The sequence below is a fragment of the Zootoca vivipara genome, chromosome 3 (genome assembly GCF_963506605.1).
Source record: "Zootoca vivipara chromosome 3, rZooViv1.1, whole genome shotgun sequence".
In the NCBI taxonomy this organism is placed as follows: domain Eukaryota; kingdom Metazoa; phylum Chordata; class Lepidosauria; order Squamata; family Lacertidae; genus Zootoca; species Zootoca vivipara.
Window position 1 is genome coordinate 11,705,020 of NC_083278.1, and position 16,568 is coordinate 11,721,587.

The following is a 16,568-nucleotide window of genomic DNA, read 5'->3' on the forward strand; positions in this document are numbered from 1 at the left end:
CTCGGCTGCCCTTTGCCCGACCTTCCTTGCTCCCTCTCCCCTCTCCCCTTGATGGATGGAGGGTGCCGGGATGCAAGGGGGAAACGCTACGCGTAATAGCGCAACGGCCAGAGCGCATCCGCCGCGGGGATCGCCACATGTGCGGGATGGTGCCTCGCCGAGGGCGCGCGGTGCCCATCTGGCTCGGTGGCTGGGTCGCACACAAACACGTGTCTGAGATAGGCTCTGCTGAGACGCAGAATCGGGGATCGGGTCAAATTTCAGCTGCTTCTGGGCAAGCAGAGGTTTCCCCAAATGGCCCTAGCTCCGGAGCAGAGTACATGCTGGGAGAGCTCGGTCGGTAGAGCAGGAGACGCTTGATCTCAGCGTCGTGGGTTCCAGCCCCATGTTGTGCATGCTCCTTGCATGCCAGCGGGTTGGAACAGAGGACCCACGCCGTCCCTTCCAACTCTACAAATCTATGTTTCTACGATTCAGTGCTTTGCATGCCGACGATTCCAGGAGGCGTGATCCAGTCCAGCCAAAGGTGCCAAGGGCTGGGAAAGACTTACTCTTGAGAGACAGGCAAGGGAAGTGGGCATGAATGGAATTTGTACCAGTGGGCTTGACTGGGGATCTGGCAGTTCTCCCTATGTATTGTCCATTGAGGGGGCTTCTGGGGGGAAAAAACCCAGAAATCTCTATAAAGTGGAGTGGTGGAGGCAGAGTTGGGATTGGGTTATGCCATTTCTTTTTCTGAAAGGATGGATGGATGGCATGGAGATAAAGATGCAAAAATGCTGTCGCATGGGTTGCGAGGCATCCTGACAAATGCAGGGTCCTGCGAGTGGGGTGGGATGCGGGAGTGCAGGTGCTGCCAGCCTTAAAGTTGGGAGAGAAACAGGAAGGTGGAGCCGGTCTGATTTTTCTGTGGCGAAACATTGGAAGAGCATTGACTCCCAACTAGTTACCCTTGGCAACAAGCAACTCAAATGCATTGATGTGGATTTAGACAAGCAGTTTGGTGCTTGTGTTGAGAAGAAACGGGCACAGCTTTCGTGTGTGTGTGCATACACACACACACACACACACACACACAGTTTTTGAAGGGAAAATAATAATAGAATTGTAGAGTCAGAAGGTATCCTGAGGGTCCTCTGGTCTAGCCCCCAGCCATGTTTCTAAGTGGAACTTGGAACTGGATTTTTTTTTAAAGAAAGTTTGCTACTAGATCTTTTCCTTAAAAATTGATTTTTTGCACTCTTTAGTGCTCTGTTTAGATACAGAAACCTCTCTGTAAGCTAGTCTTCACTCAGTTTCTCAGATCCTCATAGTTTTTGCTGTCATATAACTACGTACTTATTATGGGTGCATACAGTGACATTGGTAAATTGAGTGTTACAGATTCCATAGACAAAAGTTGGAAGACCTCCGTTTCCCAGGAAGCTTGCACTCTAAAACAGGTAACTGAGGAAATGGAGAGAAGGTGGTAATACGTTTGACACTACAGTTCTAGTATGTAGAATCTAGTTTATTTTTGCTTCTTTATTACTGTTGCGTTCCACAATTTGCCTTTTAAGGTACAGGTTATAAAGGGAAGTTGTTTCGTTATGGGGCATGGTGTTTTTGCGCCTTACCTTCTGGCTTTGTTAGTGTCGAGGGTAGAAATTGGCGCATGTGGTGAGAGCTTCACTGGCTCAAGTAACAAGCAGTTATTTACAAAGTGACACCTCTTCCCCCTTCTGGCGTGACCCTTGTTTTGATAGGCATAGGAACAAGCAAGAGTACACTGTGGTCTTGTTCTCACAGGTATTCCACCTGCACCTAGACTGTATCACGGCAGGTGGTGGCTCACATCACTGAGTGCTTGGCCATAAAAAAATAAAAACATGAAACCTTGAAAACTAATTTGCTAACATAACTGGTTCGACACACCAGACTTCTCTGTGCATCGCTTTATAGAGAAGCTGGCTTGGTTTATTTCTTGCTGTGCTCTCTCTCGAACTTGATACAGCTTCAGAATTTGGATTTGTACGTGGAGATCCTAAGGCAGAAAAAGAAAGAGAAGTTCTTTCCACTTCTACCTGAAATTAAGCTAACAGGTTATGTTAACAGGTTGTGTTGTTTAAGTTAACAGGTTATAAAAACATTCCTTCAGTAGCACCTTAAAGACCAACTAAGTTTTTATTTTGGTATGAGCTTTCGTGTGCATGCACACTTTTTCTTCAGGTATCTGAAGAAGTGTGCATGCACACGAAAGCTCATACCAAAATAAAAACTTAGTTGGTCTTTAAGGTGCTACTGAAGGATTTTTTTTTTTTTTGCTTCGACTCAGACCAACACGGCTACCTACCTGTAACTTTAACAGGTTATGTTATTTTTGTTTCTCATTTCCTATTACAATGGACATTAGTTGGAGTGGGTTTTGCTGGATGCAGGAATAGTGTAAATATTCTTTCTCATATAGAAAGATGCTGTGAAGCTGAAGTTTGTTTGTTTTTTTAAAACGAAGAGTGGCAGTTCCAGTCTTGCTTTATTTCCATATCTCTGGTCTTGATGTCTACATATAGTCTAATGGAGCAGTCAGGCCCAGGCAGTGGTTAAACAGCTTAAGATAAAAAGTGTTTCCGTTGGGGCTTTAGCACTGATAAGCCCTTTCAACTTGAAGCGGGACTTGTTTGTGACCCTAACGGGTATTTAAGTGTAGCAAACTGAATTGAGGGAGAGCTGGCATTTCAATAAGCCTTAAAAATTAAATGCTTAGATGCCCAAACATGGAACTGGCGGAGAACAACTTATCAGAAACGCTGCAAGATCTGGATTCTGAACAGAATTGCTGGTGATCTGTGAAACAGTGCATTTATAATCCACTTTATGGGTTCAGAAGATGCAACTTTTCATGAGGAAGATGTTTAAGAGCAATTGTCTTCCTCCTAGTGAGGAAGGAAAGAATGTCAGTGCCCATCTAGCGTATAATTGGGTTGCAGTACAATTAACTTGACTGCTATTGAAATGTCGCTTTAAAGGAGATAAGATTGTTGGTTTTAGGTTGGCCAGCCAGGTCTTGATGGATTTAATCACAAGAATTTCTCTTTTGTTCGGCAGCAGCCTTCCCCAACCTGGTGCCCTCCTGGTGTTGTTGGACTTCCAGCTCTCATCATCCCCAGCCAGCATGGTCAGGGATGATGGGAATTGTCCTAAACATCTGGAAAGCAGCAGAGGAAAAAATGAGGTGCCAAGCATTTCCGAACACATGTTGGCTTTTCGGTGTATAGCGTCAGAGGAGCAAATGTAACACATTGGTTAAAAACTGGCAATATGCTGCACTGAAGGCATGCTTTGGTAGAAGTCAGGATCAAAGACATTTCTGCAGTTCCTTCACTAAGGCAAAACCAGTGCTCATGCATTGGATACCAAAGGGAGGCAAAGAACATGATTACAAGGCAGGCACCTCTTATTAAATCAAACAATTGTAGAGTTGGAAGGAACCCCGGGGGTCATCTAGTCCAACCCCAAATAGTGAAGGTGCCATTGGTTATACCAACTGAGTTGGAGAAGGGCTGCAGCTCAGTGGTAGAGCATCTGCCTTGGAATATCTGAAAACTTGGGAAGTTGTTGCCAGTCAGTGTGGTGATATTGAGCACTGACCTCCTTTCCTATATGTGCAACGATGTCCTAAGTAATCAGTGTCACTAATAGCAGCTGCGACAAACTGTGGGAGCACTTGCGGGTAAAGTTAGATCAGCATCTTCTGTGGCCAAGTTTTCAAAATGTTTGCAGGCAGCTGTTCCATCAGTGTTGGCTTCAGATATGTCAGGCAGGTCACAGACAACGTGTTCTTTGAAAAGAGAGTTTAAAAGGCCATGCCTGAAATTACCCCCCCCCCTCGTTCTGTCTATGCTCTTGGCATCGACATCAAGCAACGTAAAAGCTGTGTGTTTATATCAAGTCCTGGAAGTGTTGCTATGCTTCGAACAGCAATGAACAAACTCTGTCCTCGCTGAAAGTTAAAGAGCTTTGTATAGAACTGGTCCTGGGAACTAGAACCACAGTTAGCCCTAAGGTCACAAATGAATAAAACCAACGTGTCTCTTGTTCTAATCCTAAGGCCAACTAGATGTGACAGTTCTGGGATCAGATCTCCTGATGTCTGTTTCAAAAGAGGCCATGGGGGACAGGTGGGGACAGTTTAATTCCTTTCTCGCTCCCCTTCGCTCCCATTCAACATCCCATAGCTACTATGAACTGTGGAAGTGGAAACCATGAAAACAAATCTTGTCCTATTTTTGCCCTCTGTGGCTGAGGGTACTTTCACACAGCAGGTCGCTGTGAACTCTGTGATGCAGGGCCAGCTCTAAGGCAAGCCTGGGTGGCGCAGGGTGCCAGGCCACCAGGGGGGCACTGCGCAGCTGCGCCCACCAGACAGCTGCGGTGGGAAACGGGGCGGGGGTGGGTGGTGCCGGAGCGATCTTAGCACCACAGTGCCCGGGCGCCCAATATGCTTAAGACGGCCCTGCTGTGATGCTTGTTTTTTTGGGTTTTTTTCCTTTGTTGTCTTTCTCATCAAAATGCTATCCCATCCCCCCCTCCATTTAATCTGGATTTACTGTTTCTGAGCTTTTATTTGAACTTTTCCATGGAATCTGGATCATTGGGATGCAGGTACCACCACACAAAACTTGCACGCACGAGCAATCCTTGAGTCCACAATAAACGTTTTCTTGGAAGTGCTCTAATAGCAACACCTAATAGAGCGGCTTGTATGCAGAGTTTAAAACCCACTACTCTGCAACTTCAACCCAAATAAAATACATTGGAAGATTCAATTGCAGGTCTCTCTGACTTTCCTAGCCTGGCCCTTAGTACCAAGAGAAAACAAACTGGTGTGCACGAAAAGTGCAGTGTTTGAAATTTGCCAGGTGCATTTTGTACCTCACTATTGGCCATTTGTAACCAAGTAAAGATGTCCGAATGCCATCCTGGCACCTGACATCTCCACTATCTGGAATTGCATGCCTGGGAATCATTGGATCTTGACTGTTTTCACACATGAGCAACGCATCCTATAGAATTCTATCTTGTTATGTTTTATCCGCACTATCAGAATGAATTTCAAGACCCAAAATGTGCAGCCTGAGCAGGAACAGTCACTATTAAGAAAAATAGGTCAGAATAGGCCAATATATATGTGGACAGTCCCTAGGTCCAGTATATTTTCTTCCTTAAGTCCTCAAAGTTCTTAACCTAGCTCTAGGTTGTCATCTGAACTAGCCAGATGTTTAACTGAGCATCTATCACATTCAGTCCATCATTTGAAAAATAAGACTTTAGAGCTGCCTTAAAGGTAAAGGACCCCTGGACGGTTAAGTCCAGTCAAAGGTGACTATGGGGTTGCAGCGCTCACCTCGCTTTCAGGCCGAGGGAGCCGGCGTTTGCCCACAAACAGCTTTTCTGGGTCATGTGGCTAGCAGGACTTAACTGCTTCTGGCGCAACGGGACACTGTGACGGAAACCAGAGCACGCGGAAATGCCATTTACCTTCCCACCGCAGCGGTACCTATTTATCTACTTGCACTGGTGTGCTTTCAAACTGCCAGGTTGGCAGAAGCCGGGACAGAGCAACAGGAGCTCACCCTATCATGGGGATTCGAACTACTGTCCTTCTGATCAGCAAGCCCAAGTGGCTCAGTGGTTCAGAAAACGGCAACCAGACATTCCCTTTTGGCGACTGCAACCTTGGTTTAAGGAGCAATTTGGCGCCTAACGTATATATCTGAGTCTGTAAAACTCAAGAGTGCATATCCTGTGATGTGGGAAATCTTTAGGGAGCTATATCACTGGATCTGTTGTAATCCAGATGTGAGACATGTCTGGATTCTGATGTTGTCTGTTCAGTCCAAAGTTGTATTAAAGTCCAATGCAGATAAAACACTATATAGGATCCTTCATGCCAATCTCTGCTCCCCCTCAGTGTATGCCTGCCCCTCTTTCCCCACCCCTCTACATCTGGCCGTTGATCCAACCTTCAGATTTCAAGTTGATGAACAGCAGAAGCAGGTACACCAAAGCAGGATGGAAAGTATCCTTGTATCCTTGCCATGCTTCTGCAGCTTCTTAAGTTCTGCCAAAGCAGAATAGGAATGCGTGAGGGATAATCCCATCTGATTAATGGGCAGGTTCTGGAAAAGTTGCGAGCTGAGGCGGCAACAGCAAAAATGTAACCTTTACTCCTGAGACGCCCAGGTAAAATTAAAAACTAAAATGAGACAACATTTTGGGATGTAATCCCTTTATAGCACCTTTGCTATTGGGAAAGGCTAAATGCCCTGTACACGAGGCTGTCTTTGGAAGCTTTAGTTAGTGCAGGATGCAGAAGAACTTTTTTTTAAAAAAAAAAGCTACCATGTACTTTAAAGTTTACAATAGTGCAAGCACAAATCCCAGCTGAATAAATATAAACTGACTAATTGCTGTGCTTGAATGAGCCACGACTAATGCGCTGAGAGCCCTCATTGCCCTACCGAGTGATAAGCTGTGTTTGCAGCACAATTTTATGCATGTTTAGTAACACTGTTTACTTAGAAACAATTCCCACAAAGTTCACTAGAGTAAGTGGGATAGTATTGTAGCCTTGCTGATGCATCCTTGGGGCCTGATCCCACCCAAAGGGCAAAAAGGATTTTGCACTTGGCTGTTCTTGGTAGATCCTGAGAGTGAGGAGGAGGGAGTGGGTCCCATGATCAATTTCAAATGTGCCTGTTGTAGAATCCTCTGCACCTAGTAGGCTGTAGGAAAGCCATAGCTCAGTTGTAGCATACATGGTTTTTTTTTTAAAAAAAATATCTTGTTTCTAGCCTGCATTTTCAGTGCGGCCCCCTTGTATGCCAAAGGTCCAAGGCTCAGTTCAAAAGGCTTTGCAAACAGCAGGTCTGGACAAATCCTCTACCTGAGATTTTAGAGAGCTGACGCTGGTCTCAGCTCACCGGCTTTCCATACCTTGGTACCCTCCTTAGCCTTTTCTTCTCCTAAAGATATCCTGCAAGGCAGCAGAAATCTAGGCGCAGTGTCTTCCTTCTCCTAGATGGGTTACCTTCCTGGGTTGATGAGCCCCACTTGCCCCTTAATTGTCTTAAAATACCCCCCCTTCCTTTAGATGACAATGTGTGTCAGTTCACTTCGATGCAGTACAGTATTGGGGGGCCCAGGTAACCACTGCCTTGCACAATCGATCACAAGACATGGAGCACAAACACCATTTGAATGGCAATGTTCATCAACTTTGGGGGGAGGGCGACCCCCTAAAATATTTTAGGGGTTGGCGAAGGGACCTCAGCCCTTAGGAGTTGGCTCCTATGCTTACTTTGCAATGTGGTAAGCCGGCCCTGCTGTGTTTGGGGGACCTCATGATCATTCTGCAGAGTGAGGCCCTTGACTTCTGCTGCAAAGTTGTGCCCTGATGGGGTTTAGCCTCCCCTCTACTTAAAAGATGCTCCTGTGCTTTACCTCCACAGCCAGAGTTGCTTTCACTCTTTTCCCGTCTCCGTGTGGAGCTGTAGGAACTGTTGTGTCCCACCAGGGAAAAAAGAGCTGAAGTGGCAGTGCATAGGAGCTGGTTGTATGTAGCTAGCTGCTTGCTCCATCTGTTAACAAGAGGACTCAGTCTCCCACATATTATTACAGCACCGTTCTGGTGGTGGAGAGAAGGCGACACGAAAAGCCATTATGTGACATGAGAAATGTTCCTTGCCGATTTCCTGAAAATGGCATGAAAAGGCGATGTTGCTCAGAGTGCAGCTTGCCTGTTCGGAATTAAATACCGCCATGAATAGCCATGCTGTGCAGAAAGAACATGTGTTAAATTTTCAGTTTCAAAGGATCTGAATATCTTGACTATGCCTTGCTTTTCTTATGGGTTTCTTATGAACCTATACAGCTGCCATGTGCTGAGCTGGATCCCTGATTCATCTATTGTCCACTTTAGCTAGCTAGCAGCAGCAGCTTGCTAAAGTTTTGGGCAAAGGTCCTTCTCAGCACCTGCTCCCTAAAATTATGCCTTTGAGAATAAAATAATAATAATAATAATAATGTTTTTTAAAATATCCCACCCTCCCTAGCCAGAACCGGGCTCAGGGTGGCTAAGATAGAAATATATAATACAGTGGTACCTCACAAGACGAATGCCTCATGCAACGAAAAACTCGCAATACGAAAGCGTTTCGCGATGTTTTTGGTGACTAGCAAGATGAAGTTTTCTATGGCTGCGCTTCGCAATACGAAGTTTTTCAGCAGTTTTCTTTTTTCTTTTTGTTCTTGCCACGGCAAACCGTGCTTCGCAAGACGAAATTGTCGCAAGACGAAGTGACTCATGGAACGAATTACTTTCGTTTTGCGAGGCACCACTGTACATTAAGACATAAAAATCAGCAATCGACTGAAATGCAACTTAAAATCGGATTAAAATCAAAATAAGATCAGATGGCTACCCACAAATTAGAACTATAACTATATAGGGCTTGGGAACCTTAAGTCCTCACCAGGCTCAGCTATTTGTATGAGCCGGTGAGAAGAGTTAGAGAGGCCACTTATATGCAGGGTCTTGTAAAAGGAGAGGGGTCAGACAGGGCCCCGACCAAAGGCCTGGCGGAACAGCTCTGTCTTGCAGGCCCAAGAAGCCAAGGGTCTAAACCTGAGGCCGTCTGCATGTGCCTGACTGCTGAGCCATGGTCCCTCCAGATTAATTGGAGCGTTGATCCGTCTAGCCCAATTCTACTCTCACTGTCAGTGTTGCTCTGAGATATTTCAGCTCTGCTACCCCTTCCACTGAAGATGCTAGGGACTGAACCTGGCACCTTTTGCCTGTAAGCTGCCCTGGGGTCAGGGGTAGGGAACTGGCCAATGGCACCATGGGCCTGCAAGGATCACTAATTGGCAGGGCCCAGTTACACTACCATTCATGGACTGTCCCTGGATAAAGTGTCTTTGCTTCCTTAAGTTCTTAACCTAGCTTAAGGTTGTCATCTGAACTAGCCACATGTTTAACTGATAATCAATCACAATAAATAATAATAATAATAATAATAATAATAATAATAATAATTTATTATTTATACCCCGCCCATCTGGCTGGGCTTCTCCAGCCACTCTTGGGTGGCTTCCAACAGAAAAATGAAATAAAATAATCGATTAAACATTAAAAGCCTCCCTAAACAGGGCTGCCTTCAGATGTCTTCTAAAAATCTGGTAGCTGTTTTTCTCTTTGACATCTGATGGGAGGGCGTTCCACAGGGTGGGGCGCCACCACTGAGAAGGCCCTCTGTCTGGTTCCCTGCAACTTGGCTTCTCGCAATGAGGGAACCGCCAGAAGGCCCTCAGTACTGGACCTCAGTGTCTGGGCAGAACGATGGGGGGTGGAGACGCTCCTTCAGGTCAACTGATCGTTTGAAAAATAAGACTTTAGAACCATCTTGCCCCCAAATGGTAACTAGACATTCCATTTCTTTAAACTGTAACCTTAGTTTATGGAGCCATTTGGCGCCTAGGGGTGGCGCTGTGGGTTAAACCACAGAGCCTAAGGCTTGCTGATCAGAAGGTTGGTGATTCGAATCCCCGCGACGGGGTGAGCTCCCGTTGCTCGGTCCCAGCTCCTGCCAACCTAGCAGTTCGAAAGCACGTCAAAGTGCAAGTAGATAAATAGGTACCGCTCCGGCGGGAAGGTAAACGGTGTTTCCGTGCACTGCTCTGGTTCGCCAGAAGCGGCTTTGTCATGCTGACCACATGACCTGGAAGCTGTACGCCGGCTCCCTTGGCCAATAACACGAGATGAGCTCCGCAACCCCAGAGTCGGTCACGACTGGACCTAATGGTCAGGGGTCCCTTTACCTTTACCTCATATATCTTGAGTTTCTAACACTGATGTCTAGTGAGGTTTCCATGTAGGTAAAATCGAGAATTAAATGCTACCATTGGTGCTGTGAAATTTGCATGTATTGCAAATCTTGTAGGACAAAGTGTCTTTCATCCCAGATACATCTTTTTCTTAAGTGCCCTTCTTAAGGAGTATGCTGGGCAGAATGCAAAAAAGAAAACAAAGCTTTGGATAGAAAGAGGTTACTGTTTGGCTGTTCCAAGCATTGTTCTTTGGTTGGAGGCACAGGCCCGGCAAAGAAGTCAAAGTTAATTGGGAAGTTGAACAGTAACAGGAGGTTTGCTCCCAGTAGTTCAGAAGAGGCTTTTGCAGAAGTTTGAGGCAGAGGCAAGAGGGGAACGTTTTAAACTTTAACACTGAGGATTCCTGGTTTGGGCCAGTTGAACACATTCTGATTCCTCACCCCAACTGTATAAAATGGGCCCATCCTGCTATTTTATTGTAACTTAAAGTTCTGAAGTAGCCTTTGATTCTTTAAAATTTTGATTGACACAAACTGAAATGCTGCACGAACTGATCTTTGCAAGCGACTGTGACTTTGTGCTGGTCAGAAAACTAGCAGAAGGGGCAATAGTATTGATGCCAGTGCCCACCTCAGAATCTGTGCTCAGAGCCAGAGCTTAAAGCTTGAAAAAGTGAAGTAAGAATGGATAAAAGTGCCTCTTGCCAGGTGTCGAGTGCATTACAGTTGCTACTGAGCCACTACAGTAGGGAGTCACCCCGTTACAGCAGCGTTAAGGGGAAGACTAAAAGCTTTCATCTCCTTTTAAAAGATGCTAGTGTGGCAGAAAAGGGTTTCTATTTTCCTCAAATGCCTGACAGCCTTAAATAAACCTGCCTCTACTCAAAACACCCACAGTAAGCTCAGCAATGCAGTGCATTTAAAGGGAAGAAAGGGAGGCATGTTTTCAGTTGCCATGTAAAATATATATTAAATCAGTGATAGGTTCTCATCATCTCTTTTGCAGACCTCCTATTCTTAGTATCCTATATGACAGGCATAGGCAAACTCGGCCCTCCAGATGTTTTGGTGACTACAACTCCCATCATCCCTGACCACTGGTCCTGTTAGCTAGGGATGGTGGGAGTTGTAGCCCCAAAACATCTGGAGGGCCCAGTTTGCCTATGCCTGCTATATGAGAACAGCAAACTCGTTCTCCAAGTCTGAATCCTGATGCAGCCTAAACATGTGTATGGATGGTTCTGTTGGCAGACCCTGAGAAACCCCTAGATTTACAGAAATACAAAAAAAAATGTTAGGAGGGAAACTCTAATGAGGGACTGTTGCCCCCCCCAGTCTGTTCCCCACTTCAGACTGAGCACGCTCAGAGATCCTAGAAGAGAGGGTATGACTGGTTAGAACTGAACAGGAGCAGCCTGTGCTGCAACATTTTGCTGCAGACTCATTTGGTTTTGTTTGTTTAATACACACCCTGTGAGCATTTGTTTTAGTCATCTTTTCAAAGGGCAGCTGCCTGCCTGCAGCAGCAACAGCAGATCATTGCAGAATCCTGGTGGCCAATAGGACAAGCTGCCTTGAGAGTCCTTTTCTTGATGAGTAAGAGTAACGTAGATTTGGACAGGGCAAATGAAAATGAATAAAAATAAATTGGCGTATGTAAACTCACGCAGTTCACAAGCCATCTTGCAGACTGATGCAGAGCGATCGAGTGACCACAGAGCCCCTCCTGGAAACCAGGTCAGAGATGCCACAAGCAATGCAGAAGGTTAGGGCGAATGACTCCTGGAGACGTAAGCAAGCTAGCTGAACCACTGGTGGTAAGCAAATGCAGCAGGTTAAATGTAGGTCAATAGATAATTTTATTTGATGAAAATTCCTTCCCTATACAGCTTTTAAGAAGCTGTGGTTTTACATAATGATTTGGACAGACAAAAGCTTTACTCACCTGGAGTAGAGAGGGTATTGACTGTCCTCAGTGTTCCAGGCTTCGAAATGGAAAATATCAGGGGGTGTTGTTAATGAAATACCCTCTCCCACTCCCCAAGCACATTTAGTTGTGGCGCTTACAAGTCCTGACGGCTGATTTCAACGTTTTCAACATGGAAGCTGTACCCAGACTTTGCACAATGCAAACTAACTATACAGTTGTTCCCTCATCCTGTTCGGCTTGAACATTTCCTACATTTGATCAGGTTGGACAGAATGGAGTGTCTTGATATCCCTTTCACAATTTCTATTATAGTTTCCCTATTCCTGTTTTTTTAAAATAACAACAATATGCATATGAATAGGATTCCTAATATTATACACAGTAGTACATAGTATATCATATAGATACATGCATATCCACACACATTTTTAAGTATGTATGTATATACACAGCTGCTTACAGTTCTGTCTGCTCTTCAAATACATAAGGTTTGTTAATTGAGAGTTTCTGACAATTTAATATTTCTCCAGCATCAAAATACTTTTAGAAGACTCATTCATTTTTTATCTCCACCAAGGATTCAAAGCATATTGCATTATTTCATTCTGTATCTTTGGGCTCCTTTGGGATATAAATTCAATAAACAACTGCTTTATATATTAAAAAGAGTTTCTCACTTTGCTTTCCTTCCTTCTCTTCCCTAATCGTGTCAATGCAATGTTGAGGATGCCCTCTGTTAGCTTTCTAAACCATACATCTCAAGAGTTGTGTGTTAAGTGAGGCTATACAGATGAGGCCACTGATTCTTAACGTTAAAAAAGACTTTGTTTTGAGCTGAGCTGGTGTCAGTTGTCAATATGGGACATGGGTTGCTTTAACAGTACATGCCTCTCTCATTACCAGTCATCTGGTAGAAGCTAGCATGTGGTTCTGGGCGGTGCCCTTGAACTTGAGTTCCAATGGGAGATTTTCCAGTAGGGAAGTAGATTCGTTACAAAACATACTGTGCACTTGTGGCACTGTTCCTCATTAGATCAGGGCAGCCATAACAAGGGCAGAGGGCCCAGCAAGTTTGTGGCTTAAAGTGGGGGCTACTCTGTGCTGGTGGATCTGCTTAGGTGGACCCATGTCTTATCCTGTAGCCACTTCTATTTCTCCTGTATTACTGAACATGGCAGCGCAGGCCCAACAAGTGACAAAAGTCCTCACAACAATGGGCAGGTGTTAGGGCTGGTTTTCAACATCGTGATATATCAGCAGCTAAATGCCGTAATATTCTGATCTACAACGATGTTTGGAATGTATCTCAGTTGCAGCGCCGTCTTAAGCGCCCCTGTCGCCATGGTGCGCCGGATCTCTACGGTGCCCTTCCGCCCCGTTTCCCGGCGCGGTGGGCGGGTGGGTGCGGCGCTGCTGCATGGCGGGCGGGCGGGCACAGCGTGATCTCTCCGGCACCCTCCCGCCCCGTTTCCCAGCGCGGTGGGCAGGTGGGCGCCGCGCTCAGCTGCGCAGCGGACCGGCGGACCGGCCGGCTAGTGGGCGGGCGCAGCTCACGGCGCCCTCCTGGCGGGCCGGCGCCATGGTGCCCTGCGCCACCGGGGGTCTACGACGAGCCGGCCCTGCTCAGTTGCTTCTTCCTCCGCACCTTAGGGGAAGAAGCAACAGCCAAGATACATCGTCCAGCCCTACTGAGCAAGCCCCAATAGCTTTCCAGCTCAGTTGGGCTAGGCAGAAGTGGAGCATATCCCCGTGCTGCCCACGAATGAAACCAAAATTTAAAGAAAATTATATATAATTATAGCAGTGCCTCATTACGGTAGTTATTACAATTATTTGCTTGAATTTTTTAAAATTTTTATTCTAGTTACATGTCTTATACTAATATCATTTTTCTTGGGTTTGAAGAAAACTTGTTCAAAATTTTCGTTTCAATCCAGTCCTGATTTTCCTTGAAGAATTTCCGATGGACGCTCATCAAATACAACCCAGTCAGTCTGTCCTCTCCCATTGTACTTCTGAGCCAGGTCTTTACCCTTTACAATTTAATTTTCTACGGAAATTACTTAACTTACCCTTTTGGAACCAGTTTCTTATATCCATTTAGGCAGCCTCGATGTCTTCTAATTGTAAATAAGAAGGTAAACTAATAGCGGGCGGCTCAGTTTAGCGGCGGGTGGCTCAGTTTAGTGACGTGGAACTCACTAGACCCCTCTAGAAGATTCCCTCTTCTCTCTGCTAGAGCCTGCTAGAGACCTCCCTCCCTTGAATCCCAATGGCTGGCTGACATAGATTCCTCTATCAGTCGCTAGGTGGCTCAAGATACTTCTCGGTTTTTACACCATTTCAGTGTGGTAAACAACTGATTATTCGCCATCGCCCTACCTAATTTCGTTTCGTTTCATCACTTTATAACCATTTATTTATTTATTTTGCTTCTGGGGGGCAGCTGCCCCCCGCCCCTCGCTGGGTACGCCCATGCGCCACAGTCCAGGGTAGGAGAGGGGCAGGGAAGTTGCCGCCCACCCTTTTCCTGCTATCCGTTGCTGGATCAGACCTGACCTGGCAGTGGAGGCGGCGCTGATGTGGCTTGGCGTGCCTCGCCGTGGTCGAGGTGGAATGCTCTCTGCTGCTACTGGGTGCAAGGTGTGCTGCAGCCGAGGAGGGTGGGTGGCAGCGCTGCCGGCCACTCGGCTGCTCTCCTCCCCCGGGTCAGGCCTGACCTGGGAGCAGAATTGTGTTAGGCACAAGCGGCGCAGCTAAGACGCAGCGTGGAGCCAGGATCCATTGAAGGAGCCTGCTGTGGGGACGCCTGTTTGTGCCCCCTTTCAAAATTCCGCCTGGGGCCATGGCACCCCCGGCATCCCCCATGCTACGCCTCTGAGGCTGGGCAATGTAACTCAGTAGAGGCTTCTCAGACTTTGCCTGCCTGTGCCTTTGCCGTTTGCAGGCAATCTGAGATGGGGAAACATTGTGGCTCTGAAGCCACCGCGATGTATTGCCAGCTCAAAATGTCTGAAACTGGTATCGTGATCTGAATGCTATACCAGTTTCAAACAATTTACCAATGTATCGCCCAGCTCTAGCGAGTGTGTTTGTGCTTGCAACTCTTGAGAACAAACCAAAGTTCTTTCGGAAGTGCACTAGGTGACTTTTAAGGGTATTTGAAGTCCCATTGGGAGTTCTTTTAAACAACCATATTATTACAATTTGGATATGTTAAGTAGCATTGGCTTTTCAAGTGGAAACTGCCCAATGAGAGATAAAATGCAGCATTAGTAAATGATATGCACCAAGATAATCAGGCATCAGTGAGGGAGATGAGAATTTGTAGGTCAAATGCTTGCCCCAGGTGGTGTTGGATGGGTTTGAGTGTGTTTTGATTATACCTGTCAAAAAGGCATATCACTTAAAATTCGATCTTTCCCTAGGTAAGCAGCTGCTTTCTGCAAATATGTAAATCATCTGTGTGGAGTTAAGCGCACCTGTACTTTGGGACTGGGGGCTTTAGGGAATAGAGGTGTTGACTCTTCTTGCCGTCTCCCTTCACTGTACTTTGGGCACACAGGTTTTGAATTGCTGCTCGCTCAGTGCTCTTTAATCTCCAGACGTATGTATTTCAAGGGTCAGTTGTAATTTTGGTTAGGTGACAGCAGGAATTTGAGAAGCGTCTGTCTTGGTGTGCTTTTATGAAACTGTAGCTGGTGAAATGAGAACTGAACTCTTATCTAAATGCAGCCGCAAGAGGTGTGCTTGAAAACCACCATTAGCTTGCTAATGAGGAAAGGTTGGTGTCTGGAAAGAAGTCATCTTCTGATGTTGGAGTTAAAATGTTGGACTTGGATCTGGAAGAACAAGGTTCAAATCCCCATTTAGTCATGAAGCTCAGGTCCTCCTTGCATGCTTCCTAGAGGCATCTGGTTGACTATTGTGAGAATAGGAAGGTGGACCTGATCCAGCAGTGCTCTTCTCGTATGCTTAAAGTCGCTGGGTGATCTTGAGTCAGTTACTGTCTCTCAGCTTAACCTACCTCACAGGGGTGTTGTGGGGATAAAATGGGGGGGGGGGGAACCATGTATGCCACCTCAAGCTTCTTGGACAATAGATGGAACAGAAGTGTAACAAATGGGACTTGTGGCCAATACAAAAATTCCAATGTGACTTTGTGCATTTTTCCTAGGAAGTGAGAAGTTGACCACGCTCTCCCACCTATGATTGTGTTGCACCCGCTTTAAATTTATTTACTTGCTGTATTTTTGGCTATTCCCCATCACCGAAAGGTTTCACAAGATGGCTCACAGCATTATAAAATGATAACCGGTAATCACAAAACAGAGCAAAAAGCTGCAAAAGTCAAATAGAGATCGTATGCTTGTGGTCTTTAGCATTCCTGGAAATGTTTTTGGAATTGGAGGAAGAACACTGAAGGTTGCAACGACTTGCCTCTAAATATGTGTGTGTTTTGCAATGCTTTGGTAGATGCATGAAGATAGTACAAATTATAGTGGCTGTAAATTCAGGAACGAAGATCGATGAGGTGTATTTGTGCCAGGAAGTACTTGCCTCTTCACCACCCCCTTCCAATAAGCTGCTTTCATGTTGAAAATATAACAAACGAAGAGCTGAAAATTTTGACTGTGGTTGAAATAAGACTGAGATTTCCCCCTAAATGCCTTCAGTAATAAGTCCCATCAGTTCCTTAGTGCACTTTAATAGAGAGTGCAAAATTTAATACAGTAGCAACAATATCTGCTGCACCAACAACGAATTCAACA

General features: G+C 45.7%; 1 protein-coding gene across 5 annotated transcripts in view; it reads left to right on the forward strand.

Annotated features, from left to right (window-relative positions):
* The window catches only part of PLCB1 (phospholipase C beta 1), a 441,431-nt gene that overhangs the window by 475 nt on the left and 424,388 nt on the right, over positions 1–16,568 (forward strand). For 3 of the 5 annotated variants that reach the window (XM_035110112.2, XM_060272416.1, XM_060272417.1), the window contains exon 1: positions 19–526. The exons of 1 other annotated variant lie outside the window; for it this stretch is intronic. In XM_035110112.2, the coding sequence (XP_034966003.1) occupies positions 386–526 (141 nt within the window). In that variant the 5' untranslated portion in view covers positions 19–385. Of the gene's footprint in view, positions 1–16; positions 527–16,568 lie in introns of those variants that run through there. One more of the 5 variants, XM_060272414.1, reaches the window with a different exon arrangement.